We start from the raw sequence: 26,968 nt of genomic DNA, 5'->3' as shown, positions 1-26,968 counted from the left end.
ATGTATTCCTCAGGAACGAGTTTTCCAGGACCTCCATTACCAGATATTGATACCTGTACACCTAAGGGAGGTACTTGTGTAAATGATACATCAGTATGTGTAGGATTTACAGATACGTGGGCTCTTTGTCGTAACAGTCAGACATGTTGTAAACCAGCTCCATCTACGACACACCCGGAACCACCACAGCCAGGTAATTATGCAAAATGTCGCGATAGTATTTATGAAGTGTCTTACAGATACAGATACCTAGCCAGTACATTGTAGATATTTCCTTCTGCTTCACATTCAGTATAATTTATACAACTAATACCTGGAATATCAACCGTCACATAGAAAATCTGATCTCTGTGTAATGCAAAGCTCTGATTCCTTGCCCGGCTTTGGTTATACTTTTTTGTCCTTTTTTTGGTTTATAGCTCTTCATCTTTTTAATAAGCTTTGGATTTTCAAATATTTTGGCCTCTAGCATCACTGAAGAGGCATTGATTGTCGAAATGCGCATCTGGTGCAGAAAAATTGGTACCGTTTATGTTATTAGACGTTACAATATCTAGTATTTACAATTTATACAGATCACAATGTAGTATTGTTGGCAGTTACAACTCTGTGTCGTTCATATACAAAAACAATTATATCCCTTCACTACAAAGCTAAAAGTTTATCCGTTCAGTGCTTTCTATATCATTTTTGCAGTCAACAGATTCGAATTATTGGTAATTGCTGTTACCAGCATGTGACATCTATAAATGGCTTGTTATTTATTATGTTTTGTTTTTCTAAAATCGAGATAATTGTGTGCATTAAAGGTGCATTAGCTGTCAAATTCATGTTCATCGATTTGGCTTAAATTCTTATATTTGATTTATAACATACTAAAACGTTTATGCAAGTTATGAAAAGTAAAAAAGAAACATTTAACAATGCATGCACTTGTTATAATGTATCAGCATTTCGTACGTATTTTAGACTATACGCCATCTTATCTACTATCAAGATGACCTCATAATAATGCCGATGGTCACGTGACTCGATATAAACATATATATATATATATATATATTTCTCTAATTCTATGGAAATTTATCCCTTTCCGAACCCATTGTATAAAAAAATTTAATCAACGTGTGGTTGCCAGTGATCTCAGATGATGATTGGATGAGTTTAAGGGTCATAACCTTTCTCAGCGCACTGGATGCATCAAAATATGCTAACAGGTGTTAATGAAATTGACAACTTTATGGAAAGTGGAAGGCACTCAAAGGTGATTTTAGTTTAGCAAAAAAGGAAAATTTATTTTTTAATCATTAGAGAAACAGATTCTTACATAGTTACTCGTGGATTATCGGATTTATCCAATCTCGATAGTTAAATTATAAATTTTAACTATCTCGATTGCATAAATCCGATAATCCACTGGTATCAATGTAAGAATCTCTCTCTCTCTCTCTCTATATATATATATATATAGTGTCTAAAAATAGCAACAATCAACATTCAATCTATCTAGGCGTGGATCAGTTTGAAAATAAACTGATGCAGTTACTAAATTAAATTATATAAATACCTAATAATGTAACTTTAACACACTAATGAGTGTTATAAAAATAGTTATTATATTTTATATATTCACGCGATAATTCGCTAAACAAATTAGCTTCATCAGGCGCGTGCGGCCATCCAGGTAAAAACAGATGCTGTAAAGAAATTTTTGCAGCTTATTGTACATGTCTTTTAAATATATTTTTGCAGCTTATTGTACATAGCGATTATTAAATCAAAACAAGTAATTGTGTGAGTTAAATAGTAAGAAGTTCAATTTTATTCCTTTGGTTTTTGATAAAACTGTTTTTCATCTCTCTCATTCAGTACATCAGGTTCAAGAGCCAAAAACCAAAGGAATAAATCTTGAATTTACTAAATTCTTTCATAGATACAAAGATTTGATTAGTAAATCTTGCTGTACCTGTAGAAAACTGATTAAAAACGGTATTTCACATCCTAAATGTTACGGTAATATTGTACTTAAAGCGCGGAAATCACTATGTGATCCGTGTAAACTAATCGAACCTTTAAACAAACTTATTAGTAAAAGTTATCTTACCAATGATGTAATTAGATCTTTGAATATAGTTTACATTGGCACTAATATCGATTTTGTCATCAGCAAATTAAAACATTACTAAATTTGTATTCTTTTCAAACGGGATGTATAATGACACACCCACGTTCATTTTCATCTATAAAGAGGTTAACTCCTAACTATCCTACTGCCTGTCGATACATTTATTTTTGGCATTGCACAAGTCTTGTCTTCTTTGACTGTCCATGACGTTAAAATACTAAGTCCCTGGGATGTGTTTTAGTTGTTTTTAGTGTCTGATGCATGATTTTTTATTATTAATTGTGTTTGGCTTTTAACTAGCTGTCAGTAACTGCGAGTACTCTCAAATCGTACTTTCTTGTTTATTTGACCTGTAGATACTAATTGTAATGCTTTTTTGTTATTTAATGTTTACTTATTCAGGGTTATATCTGGTCTATATACCAGCTTTGATAGGTGTTTGGTATTACTATAATTTTTCTCTTCTTCGTACTATGAATATTAAAATTATTTATTTTGTAAAAATATTTCCTTTCTCCAATTGAACTGTACACGTATACCTAACAACAAAATTATTTTCATTTACCTGTGTTTAAAGGAATTGCAAATGGCTAATATTTTTGTTCAATCATATTGTTTTTCTTAAATTGTTTAACATTTCACAGCGGTATAACATGTTACTTTAATTATAATATTCTTCCCTTAGTTTATTTATTTTGTATTTACATTGTATTATAGATCAAATTTTTTTGTTCAGTGTATGTTCACTGGTGTTAATATATCTTTTGATTGAGTTAAGCCATTTCAATTGATATTTTATAGTGTGTCTTTCTATGTTGTGATGTTACACTATTGTTTCAGATAAGGGTGAAGGTTTGGTACCATTAAAACGTTTAAACCCGCTGCAATTGTTTGCACCTGTCCTAAGTCAGGAATCTGATGTTCAGTAGTTGTCGTTTGTTGATGTGGTTCATAAGTGTTCCTCGTTTCTCGTTTTTTATATAGATTAGACCGTTGGTTTTCCCGTTTGAATGGTTTTACACTAGTAATTTTTGGGGCCCTTTATAGCTTGCTGTTCGGTGTGAGCCAAGGCTCCGTGTTGAAGACCGTACTTTGACCTATAATGGTTTACTTTTATAAAGTTTGACTTGGATGGAGAGTTGTCTCATTAGCACTCATACCACATCTTCTTATATCTACATATACATATATATATATATATATATATATATATATATATATATATATATACAAATCTAAATTGAAAACAAACGTTCAAACCTATGATTTCGTTGGATAAAAACCGCAATTTTTATACGTGTGCATGCAAAACAAATTTCTTTGTATTGGGGTCTAAATACAGCACAAACAACAATTTCCAAAAGACCAAAAAAGTGAAAAAGTATATTTTAACAAAACGCATTTGACTAGCAGGTCGAACAACGGATGTTCTTAAACCCTGCTGACTGCCATGGCGATTGCCAAATAAACGGATCACAGATATAACACAATGGATCTTGATTATATTAATTTAATACCAAACAGAAAACAATAAACTTGCGGAAAAGATGGTATACCGCAAACATGAGGTGCAAAAATTTGTACACCATATCCGGATTTCGACAATTAATGTCTCTTCAGTGATGTTAGGAATCGAAACGGTATTTGGAAGGTCATATAATTTACCTCAATTTGGAATTGACTCTTGAATTTTGAAGAGTCGAAATAGGATGAACGGATCATATACACCCGAAGGCAAATATAATACAAGCCCAAACGAAAAAATATAAACAAGTCTAAATTGAAAACAAACGTTCAAACCTATGATTTCGTTGGATAAAAACCGCAATTTTTATACGTGTGCATGCAAAACAAATTTCTTTGTAGAGGGGTCTAAATACAGCACAAACAACAATTTCCAAAAGACCAAAAAAGTGAAAAAGTATATTTTAACAAAACGCATTTGACTAGCAGGTCGAACAACGGATGTTCTTAAACTCTGCTGACTGCCATGGCGATTGCCAAATAAACAGATCACAGATATAACACAATGGATCTTAATTATATTAATTTAATACCAAACAGAAAACAATAAACTTGCGGAAAAGATGGTATACCGCAAACATGAGGTGAAAAAATTTGTACACCATATCCGGATTTCCGGATTTCGACAATTAATGTCTCTTCAGTGATGTTAGGAATCGAAACGGTATTTGGAAGGCCATATAATTTACCTCAATTTGGAATTGACTCTTGAATTTTGAAGAGTCGAAATAGGATGAACGGATCATATAAACCCGAAGGCAAATATAATACAAGCCCAAACGAAAAAATATAAACAAGTCTAAATTGAAAACAAACGTTCAAACCTATGATTTCGTTGGATAAAAACCGCAATTTTTATACGTGTGCATGCAAAACAAATTTCTTGGTAGAGGGGTCTAAATACAGCACAAACAACATTTTCCAAAAGACCAAATGAGTGAAAAAGTATATTTTAACAAAACGCATTTGACTAGCAGGTAGAACAACGGATGTTCTTAAACCCTGCTGACTGCCATTGGCGATTGCCAAATAAACGGATCACCAGATGTAACAAAATGGATCTTAACTATTAATTTGATACCAAAAAGAAAACAAAAAACTTGCGGAAAAGATGATATATCGCAAACAAAAGGTGCCAAAATTAGTACACCATATCCGGATTTCGACAATTATTGTCTCTTCAGTGATGTTAGGAATCGAAACGGTATTTGGAAGGCCATATAATTTACCTCAATTTAGGATAGACTCTTGAATTTTGAAGAGTCGAAATAGGATGAACGGATCATATAAACCCAAAGGCAAATATAATACAAGCCCAAAAAGATACCAGAATATGATTTATTAATTTAATGCTTTAAATATTAAGATTTTATTGCACTCAGAATACACTTTATGTCTTTCAGAAACAGATATTTGTGGTAAAGTCACAAGAATAAAACTTAAACATTTTCATCAAACATCTAGAATAGTAGGTGGTCAGTTTGCGGAAGAAGGGGAATGGCCTTGGATGGTCAGTATAGATGATGCAGATGGACATTTTTGTGGTGGGACCCTTATATCTAATCAATGGATCGTTACAGCTGCGCATTGCTTGGAACGGTATAGTTTCCCTTTATTATAAATCTATTACATGTCTTAATTATTTAATTGCTTCAACAGATGCTTGATCAATGAACCTCCTTTGAATAATTTCTGTGCTATATATATTTTCAACACAGTTTCTTTGTTATTTTAGCTCAATTTCCTGTATTTAACATGATATTGCTCATACCAAAGCAATCAAAGTTCACATATGCCGCTTCTCTACTCTTTTCCATTATCTTAGCTACACAAAACATACTAAAAGATGGTGATCATTCCCAAAGCGCATGTTATTGCTTCTTAAAATCTTAAACCTTTTCTAAACACCACTAGTTACAAATGTTACAAAAAACTTCTGGTTTGAAATTTATATAGACATAGATTGTGTATGATTGCCAATGAGACAACTATCCAACAAAAGACCAAGGCTGTACACAACTTAAAGTCACCATACAACATTCAACAATGATTAGAACCCATAACGTCTAATAAGCTATAAAATACCTAAGATATATGTAACACAATTTGAAACAATACAACAGAAGAACCAACGGCCTAATAAAAGCAATTACGACAGACGACAGTCAACTAGACGTCCTGTCTTTGGGCAGGGTCATATAATGTAAAGATATTTGTTTTTGTTTGATGAATCTTTTTGTACTGCAGGAAAATCATACCAGAAGTGAACCTAACACTTGGTGAACACCACAAAGTCGTTATGACAGGTAACGAGGAACTAGTACAGATAGACACCTGGATTGTGGCAAGTACTACTTTTGTTCAAAATGTTTTGAAATAATTTCAATTAAAATGCATTCCCTGTTGCTGTTTTGCTTTGGATACCTTAGTTAAATACATTCAAATGTGCAGTACAAACGGTAGCACGGTACAATGCTATTGTGGTAATTTTGAACCTATTTGTTTAAATTGATGGACGCTAGTTGGTTTTCATGTAGTATGACGTTCATATTTAAGACGCGAACATGTTAACGATATCAGATATACGAAAAGGATATTGATCTGGACAGGGGACATACAAGTCTGACTGCGACGGGACATTATAATTCAAGGGATATTATCATAAATGTTTCTGCCTTACAACAGATCCCGCACGGTAAACTTCAGAAGTGTTGTTGTTATGGATTTTTAAAATGCAAAGAGCGTTCCCATACATAACTTTCAGTTAATCAAAGCGGACACGTTGGATATTTGAAAATCCAACAGGTGTCCTCCGGTCAGATGGAGGAGGACCAGGCAGCCATGTTTCTCTACCCCGGATACCATTGAATTAATGATATTTAAAGGAATAAATTCGAATATTAATATAACTTTTTCGTCATGTTGTACTATATTTAGTAGACACTGTTGGGCTTACGGTCTATCATAATTACTAATAGTTATCAAGATATTTCAATTAGTTAATTTAATTCCAAAAATCAGTTGATATATTCCATTTTTTTTTTCACTTGCAGCTTTTGGTACTTGATAACGAATAACACAAAAAATGGGTACAATAACTTAAAAATCGTTTTGTTTTATGCCAATTGTCGTTTGAAACGTCATACAAAGAGATATTTAAGTGAAACATATTAAAATTAAAATAAAATATGGATGCTTACCATTTCCATTTATTTTTATCTCTAACAACCAAACATACAGCATCCAGACTACATTGCAAATGTTCCTGGTATACCTTACGATATCGCCTTGATACGACTAGTCCATCCTGTCGACATTTCTGATCATTACATAAGAACTGCCTGTCTTCCGATCAGTAACCTCACCAATATAGATGACATCAATTCTGATTGTTACATCAGCGGATGGGGATCCACAAAAGGTAATTATTATTATGTAAGATGTTCCTTTGTTTTGTTTTGCAACGTATGTGAATTGGAAAAAAATAATAGTCGTTTGTTTACACATCAATACGAAGAAGAAGAAAATTAACTTCTTACGTCTCAAACAAGGATTGTTTTAACAATAAACATCTTTTTATTATGTAACTGAAAGATATCCGATTGCTGACTGAATGGAAAGTCAAAGGATCACTTATATAAGATAAGGTGATGTGGATTCTACCGCAATAAGATAGTAATATTACAAACAGAAAATCAAATTTAGAGGTCACATTACCGTATTAAACAACAAACAAATGTCTGTACTATATAAAAATAAGAAGATGTGGTATGATTGCCAATTAGACAACTCTCCACCGGAGACCAAATGACATAGATGTTTATATATGTACATTTACTGATAAAGGAGATCAATTTATGAATCGTAGTTCATTGTCGGTGAAGGATTCAAACAGTCTGCAATTTAATCTTGAAACACAGTGTTTTTGGACGTTTCCTCGCGATGCTTAATTTTACGTAAGACAAATCTTTATACTAGTTGAATATTTAATGCAAATTCGAAAAGACACTCAATTATTTCTTAGTTTTATCGATGGCATTGCATTTTATTTAATCCATGGTTTTTCTCCGAGGTTACCAAACGCTCAGTAGCTAGGCCGTTGGCATTAACATTACTGAATGTTATATTGGAACAAAGTCTCAGGTAATAAATTATGTAGAAGTTCTTAAACTTAGTTTGTAATTTCCTCGTGCAAAGTTTAGACCTTTTTTGGTTTTGTTTTGATGCCCAAAACATTTTGTAGTATTGGTTTTAAAACCCTTTCGTCAAGACGTCATTTTCGGAAACATTTGTCATATGCGCACTGAAATCTGTATTATATATGTATTGTTTGTCAGGCTTATGTTTTGGATTTGGTATCATTAAACTGAATCGAAAAAAATACGCATACACTTGCCAATTGAGTGTTTTATTGTAGGTATCGCTGATAGACGCCATCTTCAACATTTAAATGTATCTATTATGTCTACCGCCAGCTGTAATCAATCATGGGAAGGAGATATACTAGATAGTCACATTTGTGCAGGAAACGGCAATACCGGATCATGCCAGGTACAACCATGTAGTGTTTTACATAAATTGTTTTTTTTTTCTTCATAATTTTATCCTTTTTCATGTGCATATCAAATATTTAGATTATGCAAACATATTGCAAGTGATGTTCTATATTTAAGATGATAATTTTTGTTGATGAAATATTACGATCAGTTTACCTGGTAGTTCGTATACGTTTTGCCGAGAAGAGCAGACGTTTACCAAGTAATGACGTATCAGTTTACCCTTCCGGAACATCTGAGTTCAACCCCGAGTTTTGGTGGAGTTCGTGTTGCCCAATCTTTAAATCAGCTTTTAGTGAGGTAGTTTAAGGACTGTTGTTAGTCGTTTTTTTACCATGATTTTGTCGGTATCTCAGATTCAGTTCCCGCCCTCTTTTCGTCGATTGTGACCTACCGAATTAGACTTATCACCGGGTTTGAAATTGCATGGTACGACGGGTGTCACATGTGAAGCAGGATCTGCTTACCCTTCCGAAGCATCTGAGATCACCTCCGAATTGTTGTGGGGATTGTGTTTCTCAGTCTTTAAATTTCGATGTTATGTTTTGTGTGCTTTTATTGTCTTCTCGTCGTTTTTCTTTTTTTTTTTTGTCATGGCATGTTTTTGGCTTATGAGTTTGAATATCTCTTTGGTATCTTTCCCCTCTCTTTAAGTTCTTAATTTTTGAAATACATAAAAACAACCAACAGCAAAAGTAATTCTACTATTATATTTTACATGGCGTATATACAATAACCCAAAATATAAAACGTCCAAATCTGGAATATAAAAGCTCGTATTTCGTTTAGTATACACAAGCTTACATAAATACAGTACATAGTTTTAGTTTTGGTTGGCATTCGATTTTCCTCAGTGCATACTGACACTCAAACATCAAAACATTTTATGTAATTTGTATTATTTCTAGGGAGATTCCGGAGGACCACTAGTATGCAATATCAATGGACAGTTCGTTCTGTATGGAGTGACATCTTGGGGAGATAGGTCATGCAAAGCGATAGGATTTCCTGACATTTACACAAAAGTGGCTTCATACTTACCGTGGATAGAAAAGGTCATAGAAACACATAATGATGTAGATCAAAACCTTGGTGAAATAATGGAAAGTTTTATTCGCAAAATTTTAGATGTAATTGTAGACTTTTTGAAAAAATCTGTTGAAAGATTTACAGAAAATAAATAACATGATTTTACTACAAAATTTTAAAATCTCACATATCATACAATGATTTTTTTTAATAATTTCGGCAAAAATTTGACACACAGTTGGAGATAGATATATTGATGTTGGTAAAGTTTCCCAACTGCAGTTGACTGTATTCTAAAAATGAATATGTATACTGTAGATATGTTTTGCTGTGAACTTTTGCATTGTTCATATATCTTTTTTCTTGTTATTCTTTTCCAAGTTACTATTTAAGCCTAGAATACTTTACCTGAAGCAATCAAAGCTTTAGAATCCAGTTCTTTATTTAAGGATAAACTCATTGTATGTGTCCGTGCTAGTTTCTCCTATCAGTATGCTACATGATTGGTATCTGTCTTGTTTACTTTGTTTTGTTGAGGAGAACCAATATATCCTCGCTTGAGCATCACGTTATTTACATGAACAGTACCAATTTTTCTACGGCAGATGCGTATTTCGACAATTATTGTCTTTTCAGTTATTCTCGAGGACAAAATCTTTAAAGGTCCAAATATAATACAAACGTTGAAGCGCTGATATAACCAAAAACAAACAAAAGTAGGCTAAATTCGGTCAGGAATCAGAGTTGTACAGGAGGGAGTTACATCCCTTACTTTAAAATGATTTCGAAATTTTCTAACAAATCTAAATAATACAATATCCGTATTTTCGTATCGGTACCGAAGAACTGGTTATTGGGTTTGTGATACCCTCAGGAACTAACAGTCCACTAGCAGAGATATCGCCCCAGTGGTAGTAATAACATTAACAGTACTAATTTTCGGCACCAGATACGCTGTTCGACCATTTATGTTTCTTCATTGATTCTTAGATGGTAATGGATAATTTTTATTGACCAGGTGAAATACAGGTTAAGTAAATCTATAATACACAAAAAATTATCAATATAAAGATATCATAACAAATGAAATTAAAATATCAATATGTGCCCGCTTCTGAGATCGTCCAAAACGAACAAAAAAACACATTTTATTTTCAACATTTATTGCAAAAAGGAAATAAATTAAAAACAATTTTTCTTTTTAAAGTAAGCACAATAAACTATAGCACATAATGTTCCGTTTCCTAGTTTAAAAATACAATGACAAAACTGATTGTCAAATGTTTTGATTGATGATGTAGTTCTTATGATTTGCGATTATTACCAATATGTAGAAAGTCTAAAACTGTCTGAAGTATTTCACTTCGGGTATGGATGACGTTGTTCTTATGATCTGTGATTGGTCCGAAAATAGAGAGTATAAAACTGTCCGAATATTTCACTTCGGGTCTGGATGATGTAGTTCTTATGATCAATCAGTGATTGGTCTGAAAATAGAAATATTTTACTTAGGGTCTGGATGATGCAGTTCTTATGATCTTTGGTTGTTCCGAAAATAGAAAGTATAAAACTGTCCGAAATATTTCACTTCGGGTCTGGATGACGTAGTTCTTATGATCTGTGGTTGGTCCGAAAATAGAAAGTATAAAACTGTCCGAAATATTTCAATTCGAGTCTCTTTGTCACTAAATCTACAGGTCTGCAAAATTTTGAACATAACACAATTCATGGATGTTTTATCTTCTTCAATCTCTTACACACTGGAACTGATCTCTTGGCATTGTTAGGGTTATTAAATTTACTATCGATACTTTGACAATCAAACCAACTGAACATATCTGGAGATAAATCCCTGAAAGTACACAATTGAAAATAGAATGTGTTTTACTTTTATGTCTGCTTATTTTAAAAAGTATTTTTAATGAACAAGACAAACGTATAAAAAGAGGCATTATCACGAGTCAGTGCTGCATACGGGTTTAAAAAAGAAAGACAAATACTAAGGATAGCAATTAAACGTCGTAAATCAAATGAGGGATAACACCAAAGCTGAGAAAAAAATCATAGCACTATTAAACTAATGATGTAGCAACATGAAATCCAATGAATCTGTTCATTATACACCTTTCTTATTGGAGCAAACGATTTCACTCTATGATTTTATAACAGCTCATAAATTATGTTTTAGTGATTTTGTTATTCATTTGTACGCAGATCGTTATAATTGATTGTTTGTTAATCTTTGTTGTTCTTTTATTGAATCTGTTTTGTTAATCTTAACGATTCTCGTCTTGATCTGCTGTCTATCGGTCCTTTTTCAGATTGAATTGAAATCAAATTGTCAAAATAGTTTTTGTATATGGATTTGTTACGTCAGACCTTGTTATTTATTGCATTTACTTTATTTTGACACTTTAACATAACTTTTGGCATTATGGAACAATCCTTTGGGGTCACTTGATTCTATTCATACTGTAACTATTTAAAGATTAAAAATATCAACTTAATTTAATATAATTAATACTTATTGCATTATCTTAATCTCGTAAAACGTATTATAAAGGATATACTAGGCCTATGTTTGACGTTTTTAACCTTGCAATATATTTTGAATAGCAGTTTTTTTTTCTAACTTACTGTGTCAGGCAGTGGTACACGGGTATTAAAGGTAACACATCAGCAGCAGATACATCAATCATTTCACTGGTCAGTGGTCTTAATGCCCAATAATTGATGTCGGTCATTTTCATCTAAAAATAATTCTGTTACTTTAAAACTATTTTACAGTAAATAAAAATCATTAAAGAGATCTATATTGTATATAGTACCTTTCATAAGAACTACAGAACAATTGTTTTTAACAGATGTTGTGACATATACTGAAAGAAATTAGAAAAATCTTGCTTCATTTCTTACCTACATGTAACATACAATGAGTGTCTGTCAGTTGCTGAGTCAAATCAAAGTGGAACGTAAATACATCGTAAACTATTTTGTATTTTAAAAAATCCTAGGAAGAAAAGAAGACAATTTAAGACCCAACTTTGCCTAGAGTTTGCTTTTGTGAAAAGTACACCCTCATCCCCCACCCCCGGACAACAAAACGGCAACTGATAATGCATGATAGTGTAAAATCTATCGGGTATAGTATATTCACAAAGTTCAATTGCCACATAGGTCACTGTTATCGCCATCATTAACAAAACAAAATTAATTTTAACACAAATAAATGTAAAGTGGCATTAATACATAAAAGAAACTTTAATTTTTTAATAAGAAATAGAAAAGTTTAAAACCTTTTTTTCATCGTATGACGATTACTTATTTCAATTAATCCGTTACGTTAGTACATGTTCTTGCTATACGGACTTCATCAACAAGGTGTGCGCCTAACACAAAACTAATTCAACAGAGTTATGAGGAAGAACGACTGAAACCGACACAACACAAGTTTTACGGTCACCATCACGAATTGGTTGACTGATAAGACGTCTCTAACTAGCTACATGTTTTCGCAGTCTAAGATCTATAGATACCTGAATAGTCGTTTGATATGTTATTTTAACGATTATGATGTGTTGACTCGGGTGATGCATACATAGCAGTAGACAATTACCTTGTCGACGCTACCAGTCCCACTCCTTTTGGAGTTTTTGCGAGTCCGTCAGAACTTGTTTGTTACTTTGACTTGTCTCTTTTTAAAGGATTAATATGAACATCGGTAAACTACTGTATCCCTAATTTACATACCTGTTGTGCACGATCTGCCGTAAATCTATCAATTTCAAATCTATCACAAAGATACGACAATGATACTTTTCTTGGTGGAAAGCCGTGTTGTTCCAATATAGTGGAAAATGCTAACTGCAAATATACCTTACATTTTAAAACCAAGTGTATACTTTGTAAAGTAATTATAGATAACTCAGTTGATTTATGCATACTAAATAAAATGTTGTTTTTGTACTAGTTTTAGAATAGAGACTGACAAATACCTTCGAATACAAGCCAATTTAAGATATCATTACGTTTAAAAGAGTAAACAAAAAAGTGAATTCATACATATAAACTGATGGCAACATATAAACTGATGGAACACATGGTGAATGACTGACATATTCTTCATGTACTGTAGTAATTGTCCGAACTTCACAATATAAGAGTCTTTCACATGATACAAAGACCATGACCGTAACATGCAATTAACATCGCATCAATATACAGAAACAGTCAGTTAAATAGTAAAATTTATTTTGAACATTTAACTGAACACTCAAATGCAAATTCGGATACCTAAGTTCTAATTTGTCTGCAAAATTGGGGAAATGTCAGTGATTAGTATATTAACAAATGGAATAAGATGTATAACGATTATTTGTTATATTTCTGAGCATGCAAAGAGTCTTTTGAGGTTCTACCTACTAAATCTCAAACAACATGTCCGTTGTGTTTTTCTTAAAGATTTATCATTTATCTAACTTTCGCCTATGAAGTTTATGTTTCTCAGTCAACAAGATGTTCTAGAGGTTACTTTTCATTCTAGTGATTTCCTTAAAAGGATATACTCTTAAGTAAAAAAACTGCAGTTATGAAGAAGAGCACATGAAATGGTCAAATCTAACGTTCTCTGGTCACCACCATGCATGAATTTGTTTATCCGTGCTGTGTTGGAATATCTCATCTCAATAGATACATTTAAATATGTCATGAATCAAACCTGTCATTCTGATATTAATCTGACAATAATCTACTTCATTATGTGACATACATACGCAGTAAATTGCAGTTGGATAAGTATGCCTACCCTTCAGACTCAACTGTTCCCAATTCGTTTGTTCATTCGATTCCGTTTATTTCCGCCCCGATCGTTGTCTGTTTAAATCTGTAATTTGGCGACTGAATTTGTTGAAAAATATTAAAATGGTTATAAATACATTAGGAAGACATACGAGACCTTTATGGCGTCTTTGAAGCTTTTATTTCATACTAGTAATTTTCTTTTTCTCTTTCTTTTTTCATTGGGTTGGGTCACAACAAATTTGTTTAAGGACAACAAATCACCTTGAGCAATTGTCCTGTGATGAATCATTTAAGTTAATATCATGAATTTGTTATGGTTTGCAATTCATACCTGTATATCAAAATAATTATTGATATCAACACCGTAAATTTTCTTTAATGCAGAACTGTCTGCCTTGCAATCATGGAAGACCTGAAAGGAAAAAGGAAATTGCCATGAAACATGAATGAATAAGATTAGATTACATTGGAACACATATTAAATGAAGCATTTGTAAAATAAAATACCAATAATGGGCTGTGGGAGTGAAAAGGGCAGAATAAGTATTGACGCATAATAAAAAATGAGTGCGCACGCTGGAATGTCTTGCCTGCTTTAATGATCATGATTGAATTTATGTTGAAAGTCTTTAAGAAAAGGTTTATACTACAAATATTACATAAAATTACCATTTTTAACGATCCATGTTAATCAGTTCAAGGTCAGATGAACCCTGTCAGACAGAAATGTTTGTTTTACAATCATTCCATAAACTAAAATATAGTTAACATATTGCTTATAGTTTCTGAGAAACAGGCCTAACCCAGAAAACTTAACTTCAACCTGTAGACCAATAACATGAGGTCATGGTCAGATAAACTCTACCAGACAGGCATGTACACCACACAAGCATTTCATACACCAAATATAGTCAATATAGAGTACCTCAAATCCTCTACTTTATAGAAATAATCGACATTTGTGTGATATGGATAAAATATGAAAATAACATGAATTACTGAAAATCTTTTGAAACAAAAGAAATTGCTACAACAACCAGCTGGTCATTAAAAAAAATAAGAAAAAAACAATTAAGAGCATTATTATTATTAGTTAGAAACCTGAATTTGCACACATATGTTTGAGTAACAGTTTTCTAACGATGTGTTCCAATTGGAATTTGAATTAATGACTATAAACAAATCACTTTTAGATCACAATTACAGGGAATAAAACAAGCTAATAATAAATACGCACAGTGGCAAACAATAAAAAAAAATAAAACCACTACCTCCCTCCCCCCGCCCCCGAAAAAAAACAAAACAAAACAAAAATTCCCGAAATGAAAACAAAGCAAAATAACAGTAAATACTAGCAAAACGCAATACTAGGCATCGAAATAATAATTAAAACAAAAAAAAAAACAAACACACATACATTTAAAACACTTAGGACATCCTTGCCACTTTATGTGTCAAACAAATTAAGCTAGGAAATAAACCAAATCGTGTGCGTTTCCTTTCTTATCATGGTTTCTGTGATAGAGGTTTGATGCGTATACAACTAAGCTATTGAAGCAAGCATTTTACAATATCTCTTCGAAAACTTAACGGACGCTATTGTGATTTAGTTGACCGACTCCGTCGATCCACGGATATGTCCCACGTACTTTCCATGAGCAATACGACGGGTGGCGCTGTTAGAGAGGGAACTGCTTATCCTTCTAGAATACCTGGTCTTGGTTTGTGATGTTCAATTTTTATTTTTGGTTTGTGTTTTGTGGACTTTGTTTGTCTGTTTGTCTTTTCTTTTTGTAAGAGACTGGTGTTGTCTGGTTTTCTTTGACTTGTGGTTTTGATTATCCAATTGGTATCTTCTTCATGTTTAAAGATAAAGGTAGAAATTGTAGGCAATTACGTTATTGTTTTTCAAGTATTCGTTTTATTATAGATGGAAAGCTATTGCTTTATTTTACCTTCACTAGTTCTCGGGATTGGAAAAGTCTTATTATAGCTCCGTCTAGAATTATGTTAGGTTGGCGTCTAACGTCAAAGATGTAAACATCATCATAACAGGTACTAATTGTTACCTGCGTTATCCTACCTATAAGAAAGATACAAATAAATGGTACATACACTTATTATTACTACCAGAAGACAAAAACATGTGGTATATTTGATTAGTGTGCTGTTTTTTTTTCCCTATTTCTATGATATTACAAGATTTTGGTGATTATTGTACATTTTAGATATTATCTGAAACGATTAAATGTTGATTTAAACATCATCATCATGAATTAAACTTAAATGAAGAGTTTCATGAAGTCCCAAAACAGAACCTATCACTAACAAATGTTGTGTAGAGATATCAAGATGCATTTTGCAAGCGCTTCGACTGATCGTTTAAGAACTTCCTAGATCATTAATATGTATGATTTCCTTCTAGTAGTAACAACATTTACCCTGTGGTCCTAAATCAGCACCTTTACAGTTCACTCCAATGACAGGTTTGTCCAAACAAAGAAGAGATTTTACAACTTTCTCTGATGTTTCCAAAGATGATATAACTTTGATCTTCGGCATTTCATCTAATGTCCGTCACTGAAATGTAAACGGAATTATATGAGATGTTTATGCTAAACTGTATTTCAAAAATTAGAACAAGTGCAATGTACATGGATTTTGGATATAACATCAGCCGTTAAACCTCTGCAGGTTCCGGTACGAATTTGCCATGTGCCGAAAAATGAAAGTCCTGTCCTATACTTACGACTGCAGTTGCTAAATAACTCGACCGCTTTATGTTCTTTATAAATCATCAAGAGTCGATAAATAAAGGCAACAGTAGTATATTGCTATTCGAAATTCATAAATCGATTGAGAAAAAAACAAATCCGGGTTACAAACTAAAACTGAGGGAAACACATCAAATATAAGAGGAGAACAACGACACAACAGAAACTCAACACTAAAATGCAACACACACAGAAACGAACTATAATATAACAATGGCCATTTTCCTAACTTGGTACAGGACATTTTAAGAAAAAATGGTGGGTTGAACCTGGTTTTGTGGCTAGCCAAACCTCCCGCTTTTATGGCAATGTTAAATATAACATTGAAATGGCAAGATTATATGACAGGACTACAATACAAATAAATAGGAGAACATACAGGACAGAGACACGCACAAATAATAGCTATCAAAAGGTACCAGGCTTATAATTTAATACGCAAGACGCGCGTTTCGTCTACATACGACCCATCAGTGACGCTCAGATCAAAAAAGTTTGAAAGCCAAAACAAGTACAAAGTTGAAGAGCATTGAGGACCAAAAGTTCCAAAAAGTTGTGCCAAATACGGCTAAGGTTATATGCCTGGGATAAGAAAATCCTTAGTATTTAGAATAATTCATACTTTTGCAAACAGTAAATTTATAAAAATGACTATATAATAGATATACATGTTAACACCGATGTGGTGACTAACTACAGAATAAAAACGAATACATAAAACAACCTAAATCCGCACATAAAAAAGGCACAGAAGTTGTAAATGAATTATACAGAAAGAAACAATCAGATAGTTGTCTCATTGACGATCATATCACATCTCCTTATTTTTATAGAGACCTGACATGAACACCATTGTATGTCTATTTCGTCTCTTGTGATCTTTTATGTAAATATTATGAGATGTGGCAACTATTCACAAGAGACCAAAGGACGAAGATGTAAACAACTAAATGTCATTGTACGGCATTCAACAAGCATGATCAAAACCAATAACGTATCACAGTAAGCTATAATAACAGGTATGCCAAATGTCAACCTTCAAAAGCGAAAACTAACAGTCAGATGTATGCTAAAACAATAATCACAGTTATGACAGACAGCAACCAACGAAAAACACTGGCGGGTAAACGTTTTTGTAGACGTTCAACCCCTTCAAATGAGACAGTGGTTTAACAACACGACATAAAAACAAACTAAAAATGTTGTTTGTTGGCAAGGGCTTAAATCATCAGAATAGTACTTAGCACAAAAACAACTAACGAATAAAGACAACAGACAAAAAGTGCCGATCTAAGAGTACTCGCAATTACTAAAACCTAGTTCAAGGCTCAATTTCAACAATAAACAAACCATGGTTTTCCATGACTAATATATCAACCATGTTGTGTTTGAATTAATATACCATATTCATACATTTGATAAATATGTCATAAACCTGAGAGGATATAGCAACAGATCGTATTTTGCTTCAATATATAAAAACAGTTTAATTTTTTTTATTAAATACGTCAAATATAACTTGTATTTCTAGATTTCGTAAATATTGAAAGTTTAAGACATCTTACCTTGATTTTCAGATAACTGATTTAATTGAGATTTCTTTCATTATTAATGATATGTATTGATTACATGCCTAAATTGTAAAGATTTATATTTGTAAGTAGTGCAGGTCTATTGATAAATTATGTAATGCGTTGTTTAAGTTGTCAATAAACCTTCAATATTACCTTAACACACTGTGAGAGTAGATCATGTTCAACTTTATTAAAGTTTGCGGAATTCATACTTAAAAACCTATACGAGTAGTATGTTTACACATTTTCGAGAATCTAATTATCGAGAATATAATGATTGAAACTGTTAACCATTGACAATATAAATGAAGGACTATGTGGTGTGTACGTTCAATGTGACAGTGACCTAAACCAACAGCAAAAATACCCCCCACCCCCCCCCCCCCCCCCCTCTCCCCACCCCTCCCAAAAAAAGAAAGAAAAAAACACAAAGAAAAATAATTTCTAAATTCAACATTTTAGAGATATCAATAAAAAAAGTCGATGCATGCTCCTCGACATCAAAAGTCTGACCTATCGACATTATTGAGCAAGCTGAAAACATGTAAGACTGAAAGTCATCGCGCCAATGATAATTCAGGAACCATATTACCATGCATAGAAAGAGAACAACGAAAAGAATTAATAGAAGCCGACATTTAAATCTGAAAGTAATGAATATTTGATGTAGTAGATTCAATATAAGCGGTAGTAGATCTATAAGTATTATCAGATTGAAGTCTGGTAAGACATTTACCATTTCCCGTTTACAAGAAGAGTTAATGGTAATTGTAATCAAATCCTTACAGAATAATCACGAACTCTATAACAGGTCTTATTAGCTTAAAAAGAAGATATCAAAAGAGCAATGCAAAATCCAGGAGTCGAAGAAATATGGAGAACACCATTGTCAGCAGTTCCTGTTACATTATAGTGACAACCGTAAGTATTAAGGTATCATACTTATCTTTATTTATAGATATGTTTTGTTCTCTTTATCGAAATCGTGATGCTTAATGTAAGACCAGATTATAACTTTTCAAAATCTTTGGATTAAAAGACATGAAAATAACACTTTATAAACAATGGTGTATATTTTTCGAAGAGCATTTCTGGATTTATCTTCATCAGGAACGTGCAAAGCTAAAAATGAAAGCCAATGTATAAGAACCGAAACACTCGAAGAGGTATATGACCAAACAGTACATAAGAATAATACCCAAATACATATGGTCATTTAAAATACCAACAGAAGTATTACTTGATATATAAATAAACGTTTGGAAAACTTATGAAGTTTCAAAATATTTATAAACTCATGCATCTATACAAGAACAATCATCTGTATATTAAATGTCTTTCTCTTATTCGTCTTGATGATTTGGCTACTTGTATTTTCTTTTTATTTATAAAACTAGAAACTAAACAAAGTTTATCAAAAAAATATTAAATGATATTTGTGAATTATAGAGTTACGCTTTTTAAATTGTCTTACCTTGATCAGATGTTTTAATTGAATGATATTTCTTTTATAATAATGATGTGTTTGATAAAATACCTCTATTGTAGGGACGAATATTGAAGTGGTGCATTTCTTTTGACAGTTATATAACCATAAGACTCGTTGTCACGCTGTGCAAAGTACAACATTTTTTCATCACTGTGTGTTGAAATACTATGCTTTATATGGCTATTAAGTTTCATAGTACTTTCAATAGATAAGTATTGAACTGCTAAATTTAAAAACGATTGGTAAATACCAAATCTACGTTCAACGAAATCCTCTGATATTTTCAAATTTAATGTATAGTAGGGCCATGGAAGAAGGTCGGGATCATATGTAATCTGACAAGTTTCATCTCAAAATTTCCAAATTCGATATTATAATATTTCACTGTTCAGCCTTTCTATTATCAGAGGTAATTGTTTGGGAGTATTTATCTGCTTTGATGAAATGTTCAGAATGTAGGCTTATTGATAAAGGTTATAAGTATAAAATATACTGTTGTTATTGAATCATTCCGGTTGGTTTATTTATTAGATATCTACATCATTCGCCAATCTACAGTTTAATGCAAGACTAAAATGTGTGTCTTTTCTGCACTGAAATTTTGTAAAAAGTATTCTGGATATTGCGCATGGTCGCTTGTTTATGACATTGCCTTATGAAATCAGACAATGAGGTACAGTCGCCGATATTAGAGTATAATGCTGCTAGAAAGCGTAACAACAGGTCATATATTTTGAGCTGGATTTCACTTTTAACCAGCAATCTTTGATATGATATTGTTTATTGTTGTTTTTTCACTTGTATGTTTGTTTTCTCTGATTCTATCGTAATTATACTGATTTTTATTATACGTTCTTGAGTAAACATATTGCTATTCCACCGATCGCGATTTAGTGAGGGGGATCTGAGATCTTAAATTATTTTAACCCTGCCACATGTTCATGTGCCCTTCTGAAGCAAGGTTATATTGGACATGTTTAATAATTAGAGCAGTTCCTGAGACATTACGTGTTTAAAGGGAGAGAAGATACCGAGGGGACAATCCAAAACTAAAGGTTGAAAAAAAGACAGATAACACCATACCCAAAAGAAAACACGAACAGGCAAATAACAGTCCGCAAAACACGAACAGGCAAGTAACAGTCAGCAAAACACGAACAGGCAAATAACAGTCCGCAAAACACTACACAGAAATCTAAACATGTCTCAAAACCTAAACGATAAATGAGAAAACTATAATATATGAACAGTATTGTTATGTCTAGTCTAACTTAATTTCTGTATTAGTAGTTATAAACTGCCTGTAACAGGCAGTTTATAACTACTTGTATTTCAAAACGAAAAAAAAAATGATCAAAAAGTCCAAATCTTACCTGTAACCATTCCGTTTATTCGCCTTTTAGTCCAAAGTGTTAATTATTTTGTTAATATTACAGAGCTACCTGAACGAATTCACTTTTATGTCATCAACGTTATTGAGAAAACACATTTAAACCTTCATATCAATGAAATCGAACAATAAGAAATAATTCATATTTACGTTTGGTATGTATTTCTACTATTGTCAATGTTTAAAAGAGCAATTTAAATACCATACGATAGATCTAGTGTTAAACAGACCAAAACGTTTGTTTAAAATAAAAATACTTTATAATTTAAATCCAATTAAAGTTCCGTTATACAGATAAAGAATTTAATTTGTGTATATGACTTGGAGAAAGTGTTTAATGGAAAAAAAATATCTACGAGCTTCTAAAACAATTCCTGGTACTACTTGGTTGCAAAACAAAACTCCTTGGATTCGAGATCTGGTATTGTCCATGTCTTTTAAATATTCTTTGTTATAATACTGAATGACATGAGGTGTTATCGCTAATATCTGAAGTCATTGGCAAATGATTCGATATTGCATAATATCCATTTAATTGCTTCTTAAATTAAAACTTTGTTGATATAGAAACATAAATGTACATCTGTGATATAAGAATTAATTATCAAAACTGTCGTATTCGGCACCCACAGTGGGTTTTGAACTGATATTGGATAATTTAATGGAGCTACTCTTGACATGTTAAGTAACAGTGGCCATTTTATGCAAATCGAAGCAATAATTCACCCGTGACAGGTTTTGGTTTTCCCCTTTTTGGTCAATGTGTAAATTATCCTGTCTAAGGTTCCAGAGATTGGAAAGAAATAAGTTTAGCGAGACGGAGGATGGTCGGACAAGTGGAACAAGTGACAAAAGCCGGTGATCAGTATGACCAGATGTGCTCTTGCAAAATTCTATTTTTTAAATCTTAACATGTCAGTCGTTACATATTTCTGTCAATCTAATAGATCCAAACCTTATAAGCCAATGGGAAATGTGATTATGAATAAATACAGCAAAATTTTACAAACTGATAATTACATGCACACAATTGTAACAATTCGCATAAATACAATGACAGATTTATATGCATTTACTACAGTATCTTGATATATATATATACAAGTCTAAATTGAAAACAACGTTCAAACCTATGATTGCGTTGGATAAAAACCATAATTTTTATACGTGTGCATGCAAAACAAATTTCTTGGTAAAGGGGTCTAAATACAGCACAAACAACATTTTCCAGAAGACCAAAAAAGTGACAAATATAAAAAAGAAGATGTGGTATGATTGCCAAAGAGACAACTCTCCACAAGAGGCCAAATGACACAGAAATTAACAACTATAGGTCACCGTACGGCCTTCAACAATGAGCAAAGCCCATACCGCACAGTCAGCTATAAAAGGCCCAGAAATGACAATGTAAAACAATTCAAACGAGAAAACTAACGGCCTAATTTAGGTATAGAAAATGAACGAAAAACAAATATGTAACACATAAACAAACGACAACCACTGAATTACAGGCTCCTGACTTGGGACAGGCACATACATACAGAATGTGGCGGGGTTAAACATGTTAGCGGGATCCCAACCCTCCCCCTAACCTGGGACAGTGGTGTAACAGTACAACATAAGAACGAACTATAAAAATCATTAGACAGAGGCTTAACTCATCAGATGGATAAAAATACAAATACTACAAATACAAGTGGACGTGGCCGGGTACTTGTCCATCCAAACAACAAAAAGACACTAAGTACAGATCTGAGAGTACTCGCAGTTACTGACAGCTAGTTCAAAGCCACTGACAACTAATAAAAAAAATCATGCATCTAAGACTAAACTATCAATCCGTACACATCCAACATCCAATGGATTTAGTGTTAAGACGTCATAAAAAGTCAGAGAAAACATGACCTTGTGAAAAACGCATTTGACTAGCAGGTCGAACAACGGATGTTCTTAAACCCTGCTGACTGCCATTGGCGATTTCCAAATAAAATGATCACCAGATGTAACAAAATGGATCTTAAATATTAATTTAATATCAAACAGAAAACAATAAACTTGCGGAAATGATGGTATACCGCAAACAAAAGTCGCAAAAATTAGTTGTTTTCAATTTAGACTTGTTTATATTTTTTCGTTTGGGCTTGTATATTATATTTGCTTTCGGGTTTATATGATCCGTTCATCCTATTTCGACTCTTCAAAATTCAAGGGTCTATCCTAAATTGAGGTAAATTATATGGCCTTCCAAATACGGTTTCGATTCCTAACATCACTGAAGAGACATTAATTGTCGAAATCCGGATATGGTGTACTAATTTTTGCACCTTTTGTTTGCGGTATACCATCTTTTCCGCAAGTTTATTGTTTTCTGTTTCACTTTGATATTAAATTGATATATTACTATAACAATCTTGAAATTTATACAATAAAACAGTTAAAACCGAACAACATAGAGATACTTGTACAATTCTATAAAACCGAACAACATAGAGACACTTGTAACTGTTAAATTTTATTGTATAAATTTCAAGATTGTTATAGTTTAATCAGAATAGATTGATATGATTCATTTTACATCATAATCATACTGATGAAGGATATCTGTTATCCGAAATATTTATAGATAATTACATTTAATGTTTCCTTTTTTTTGTTTTTGGTGTTGTTTTGTACACTTTTTAGGCGTTTATATATATATATATATATATATATATATATATATATATATATATATATATATATATATATATATATATATATATATATATACAAGTCTAAATTGAAAACATATATATGATATAGTACACAGGGCCATAGTCAAACGTATATTTTTTCCTCCCAACAGCAATTTCTCTGGAATGTTTTTTAATTCTAAACAAGAATGCATTATCTGTTCTTGTTGGAACACATTTTTTTTAATCCTTTATTCCGTAAGGAACAAATACTGTAAATTTTTCAACTGCAAATAATGTTCCACAATACTTCTTCCATTTGAACTAATATTAAAATGGAACTTCTATTAACAGAATGACATTTTTCTGGGACTTAAACCAAGGATTTGCATAGTGTCACTATACAAATCCTTGCTTAAACATATTTAACTATGTTAAATTCTAAGCATAAAAAACAAAAGCCAACAATTCTAAATTTTAAACGGACATATTCTACAACAAGTCCAACATAACCCATACTTGGGCCTGTAAATTTCAGAGGACCTAAAATGGACTACGCATATTTCCAACGTAGCAAAAACGGCAATCTCAACACTAGGCTGAGAAGGAATTTGAGATACAGCCCACCAAAATGCAAGAAAAAAGCATATATTTCACTGGTCAGGTCAACAATGGAGTATGGAGCAATAGTATGAGACCCCTACACATCTACGAACATCAACAAGCTTGAAAGAATACAGCGACAAGCTGCGAGATTTATAACGGGAGACTACAAATCCAGAGAAGATGGTTGCGTCTCAAATATGATCGCAAAACTGGAACTACAAGATCTACAGACAAGACGCTCAAGCCAGATGCTAATATTTCTGTACAAGGTGGTTGAGGGGCTGGTTCCTGCTATATAGAACCAGACGAATATTTAAAAAAAAAAGCACGTCCAAAAAGAACAATAACTGCCAAGAAATTTGACAATTACAAGACAAAAAATATTGTGGAATAAACAGCTGCGCCAGGAGCGCATGATACGCCCGTCGTCTTGTGTGTGAGGTTTTATGCAATAATCATAAATCGTTTCTGAGATACGGCGCGACATGTGAAAACCCCCCCTTTTTTATAAAAAAATCAATAACTCTTAAATAAAATTTTGAATCATCACCAAAAAGTATACAGATCTTTAGATTAATATAACTAAAAAGTGTGTAAAGTTTTAAGCAATAATCATAAATTGTTTTTGAGATACGGCGCGACATGTGAAAAAACACCCCCCTGTTTTAGTTACAAAGTCCCGTAACTCAAAAAGTTTTAATCTTATTTTCACCAAAAAGTATACAGATCGTTTGACCATCATAAGAAACAACTATTTGAAGTTTCATGTAATTGGATAAGTCATTCTCAAGTTACGGTGCGACATGTGGACGCCGGACAGACGGACATACGGACGGACGGACAGACGGACAGACGGACAGACGGACAGACAGACAGTCGGACGCCGGACATTTGTATACCATAATACGTCCCGTCAAAATTTTGACGGACGTATAAAAACAAGTCATGAACAACACAAAGTGTTTTGAGATTCCAACGAGCAAATCACCACAATATTCTAACTCATTTTTCGTAAAAACAGTGATCGAGTGGAACGCCCTTGAAGACATGATCGAGTGGAACCACCTTGAAGACATGATCGAGTGGAACCACCTTGAAGACACTGTAGTGCGCGCACCAAGCGTTGAGAGCTTCAAGACTGCTCTACCGCACAGTCAATAAATCGACTCAGCGCTCTCTCTACCGTTGGATTAAAGCCAGTATTGGCATCCACAACGTATTCATATAGATATAGATACAGATACAGAAACTATATTGTTTCCACCATTTTTACGAAACCCACCTGACTTTTTTTGGAATGATGCAAATTGGACTTTAGCTGTCGCCCTGGACTTTTTTGCAAATATTAGTACTTTGACTTATTTTAGAAAATAATAAACGATCCACGAGTGAGTGGAGAACACTTGATATAATTTATATATAGTAAATTATAGTCTGTAAATTTGTTCATTCCTGAATAGCAATGTCATTATGACAAACCAGAGGCATATAATACAATTAGACATTGTAAACTGTATTTTACATGTATGTCTCTGGAAAAACTAGAAAGAGTATTGAGTTAATGTTACTATATATATAGATTCTCAGTCACAAAGTTCAGTTTTCACTTATGCAAAGACGATAGACATTAGTCATTATAAAAGCCGACTATTCCATTAACTATAGATTGTTTCAAATTTGTTTTATACACATATATCAGATAAATTTCTATCATGGTCCGAGAACACATGCAGTTATTTCTTAGTGCATTTCTTTTAGACAATAAAGTCAATTAAAAAAATCGAACCTGCTCTTTCTCAAAAAGATTTTTACAGTGTGGTGTACTACTATTCGGGGACAAATAATATCAAAATTATAGAAAAGTCTACCAGCTCTAACTCAAAATATTGACAATTCTATGTTAAGGGGGTCTAAAATTCAGTCTGACAGCTTCAGACATACTAGTTTTTGACCTTTTTTTAACTGGACCAAATCACTACTTAACATAAAGATTCGGCACCCAAATTGTTTTAACATGTAATTTCATCCCCTTACTTAATATTTCATGCATAAAATATAAAGAAATAAATTTGGAAAGTGTATGAAAAAAAATTTGAAAGTTATACACTGTCCACACTAGACAACGAAAACCCAGGAACATATATATGTTAGATATACTGTTCCCAGGAAAACCTAAGGACGATAATTGTGTCTTCGGACCTCATTATGGTCGGGACGGGGCCTATTAAGAAAAGAAACTTGGTAAAATTTAAAAAAAAATAGATCTAAAAACCAGACAAATTACGAATAGAGAAAAACGGCATAGATAATAAAAGAATACATAATTAAATCCCCCAATCCAGACCCTCATAAAAGGTTCAATTTGTACTTTCAGTTTCGGAGTTTCTATTTGAATAGGCGTGGCTTCTAAAGCGCATGACCGGGACGAT

The 26,968-nt window shown here is 32.7% G+C and overlaps 2 protein-coding genes across 3 annotated transcripts; one reads left to right on the top strand and one right to left on the bottom strand.

Moving 5' to 3' along the window:
- Positions 1–9,460, top strand: LOC127733384 (trypsin-like). Its single transcript, XM_052242754.1, has 6 exons — positions 1–193; positions 5,053–5,248; positions 5,897–5,993; positions 6,890–7,070; positions 8,067–8,200; positions 9,114–9,460. The coding sequence occupies exons 1-6, from the start codon at positions 1–3 to the stop codon at positions 9,387–9,389; spliced, it is 1,077 nt and encodes a 358-aa protein (XP_052098714.1). The 3' UTR covers positions 9,390–9,460.
- Positions 9,461–10,380: 920 nt separating this feature from the next.
- LOC127733983 (piRNA biogenesis protein EXD1-like) lies at positions 10,381–21,425 on the bottom strand. Of its 2 annotated transcripts, none has more exons than XM_052243475.1 (7): positions 21,245–21,425; positions 16,476–16,614; positions 15,990–16,117; positions 14,366–14,446; positions 12,985–13,098; positions 11,872–11,984; positions 10,381–11,086 (listed from the first exon to the last, which is right to left on the bottom strand). In XM_052243475.1, exons 2-7 carry the CDS (start codon positions 16,594–16,596, stop codon positions 10,960–10,962), a joined length of 684 nt encoding a protein of 227 aa, XP_052099435.1. In that variant the 5' UTR covers positions 16,597–16,614; positions 21,245–21,425; the 3' UTR covers positions 10,381–10,959. The 2 variants fall into 2 exon arrangements, with proteins under 2 accessions (XP_052099435.1, XP_052099436.1); XM_052243476.1 differs by lacking the exon at positions 21,245–21,425 and adding an exon at positions 18,374–18,418.
- Between the last annotated feature and the right edge of the window lie 5,543 nt (positions 21,426–26,968).

Source organism: Mytilus californianus, unplaced genomic scaffold (genome assembly GCF_021869535.1).
Source record: "Mytilus californianus isolate M0D057914Y unplaced genomic scaffold, xbMytCali1.0.p SCAF_3, whole genome shotgun sequence".
In the NCBI taxonomy this organism is placed as follows: domain Eukaryota; kingdom Metazoa; phylum Mollusca; class Bivalvia; order Mytilida; family Mytilidae; genus Mytilus; species Mytilus californianus.
Note: the sequence above shows the minus strand (reverse complement) of the source record. Positions and strands in the feature narration are given on the sequence as shown.

Bases quoted from the DNA above. Each gene is read 5' to 3' on its own strand.
- LOC127733983 (XM_052243475.1), bottom strand. From the start codon at position 16,596: ATGCCGAAGATCAAAGTTATATCATCTTTGGAAACATCAGAGAAAGTT. The intron at 16,118-16,475 runs GTAAATGTTGTT...TCTTTCTTATAG, and splicing joins TGCTGATTTAGGACCACAGG to GTAGGATAACGCAGGTAACA. The intron at 14,447-15,989 runs GTAAAATAAAGC...TTTTCCTTTCAG, and splicing joins AATCCCGAGAACTAGTGAAG to GTCTTCCATGATTGCAAGGC.
- LOC127733384 (XM_052242754.1), top strand. From the start codon at position 1: ATGTATTCCTCAGGAACGAGTTTTCCAGGACCTCCATTACCAGATATT. The intron at 194-5,052 runs GTAATTATGCAA...TATGTCTTTCAG, and splicing joins CCCGGAACCACCACAGCCAG to AAACAGATATTTGTGGTAAA. The intron at 5,249-5,896 runs GTATAGTTTCCC...TTTGTACTGCAG, and splicing joins GCTGCGCATTGCTTGGAACG to GAAAATCATACCAGAAGTGA.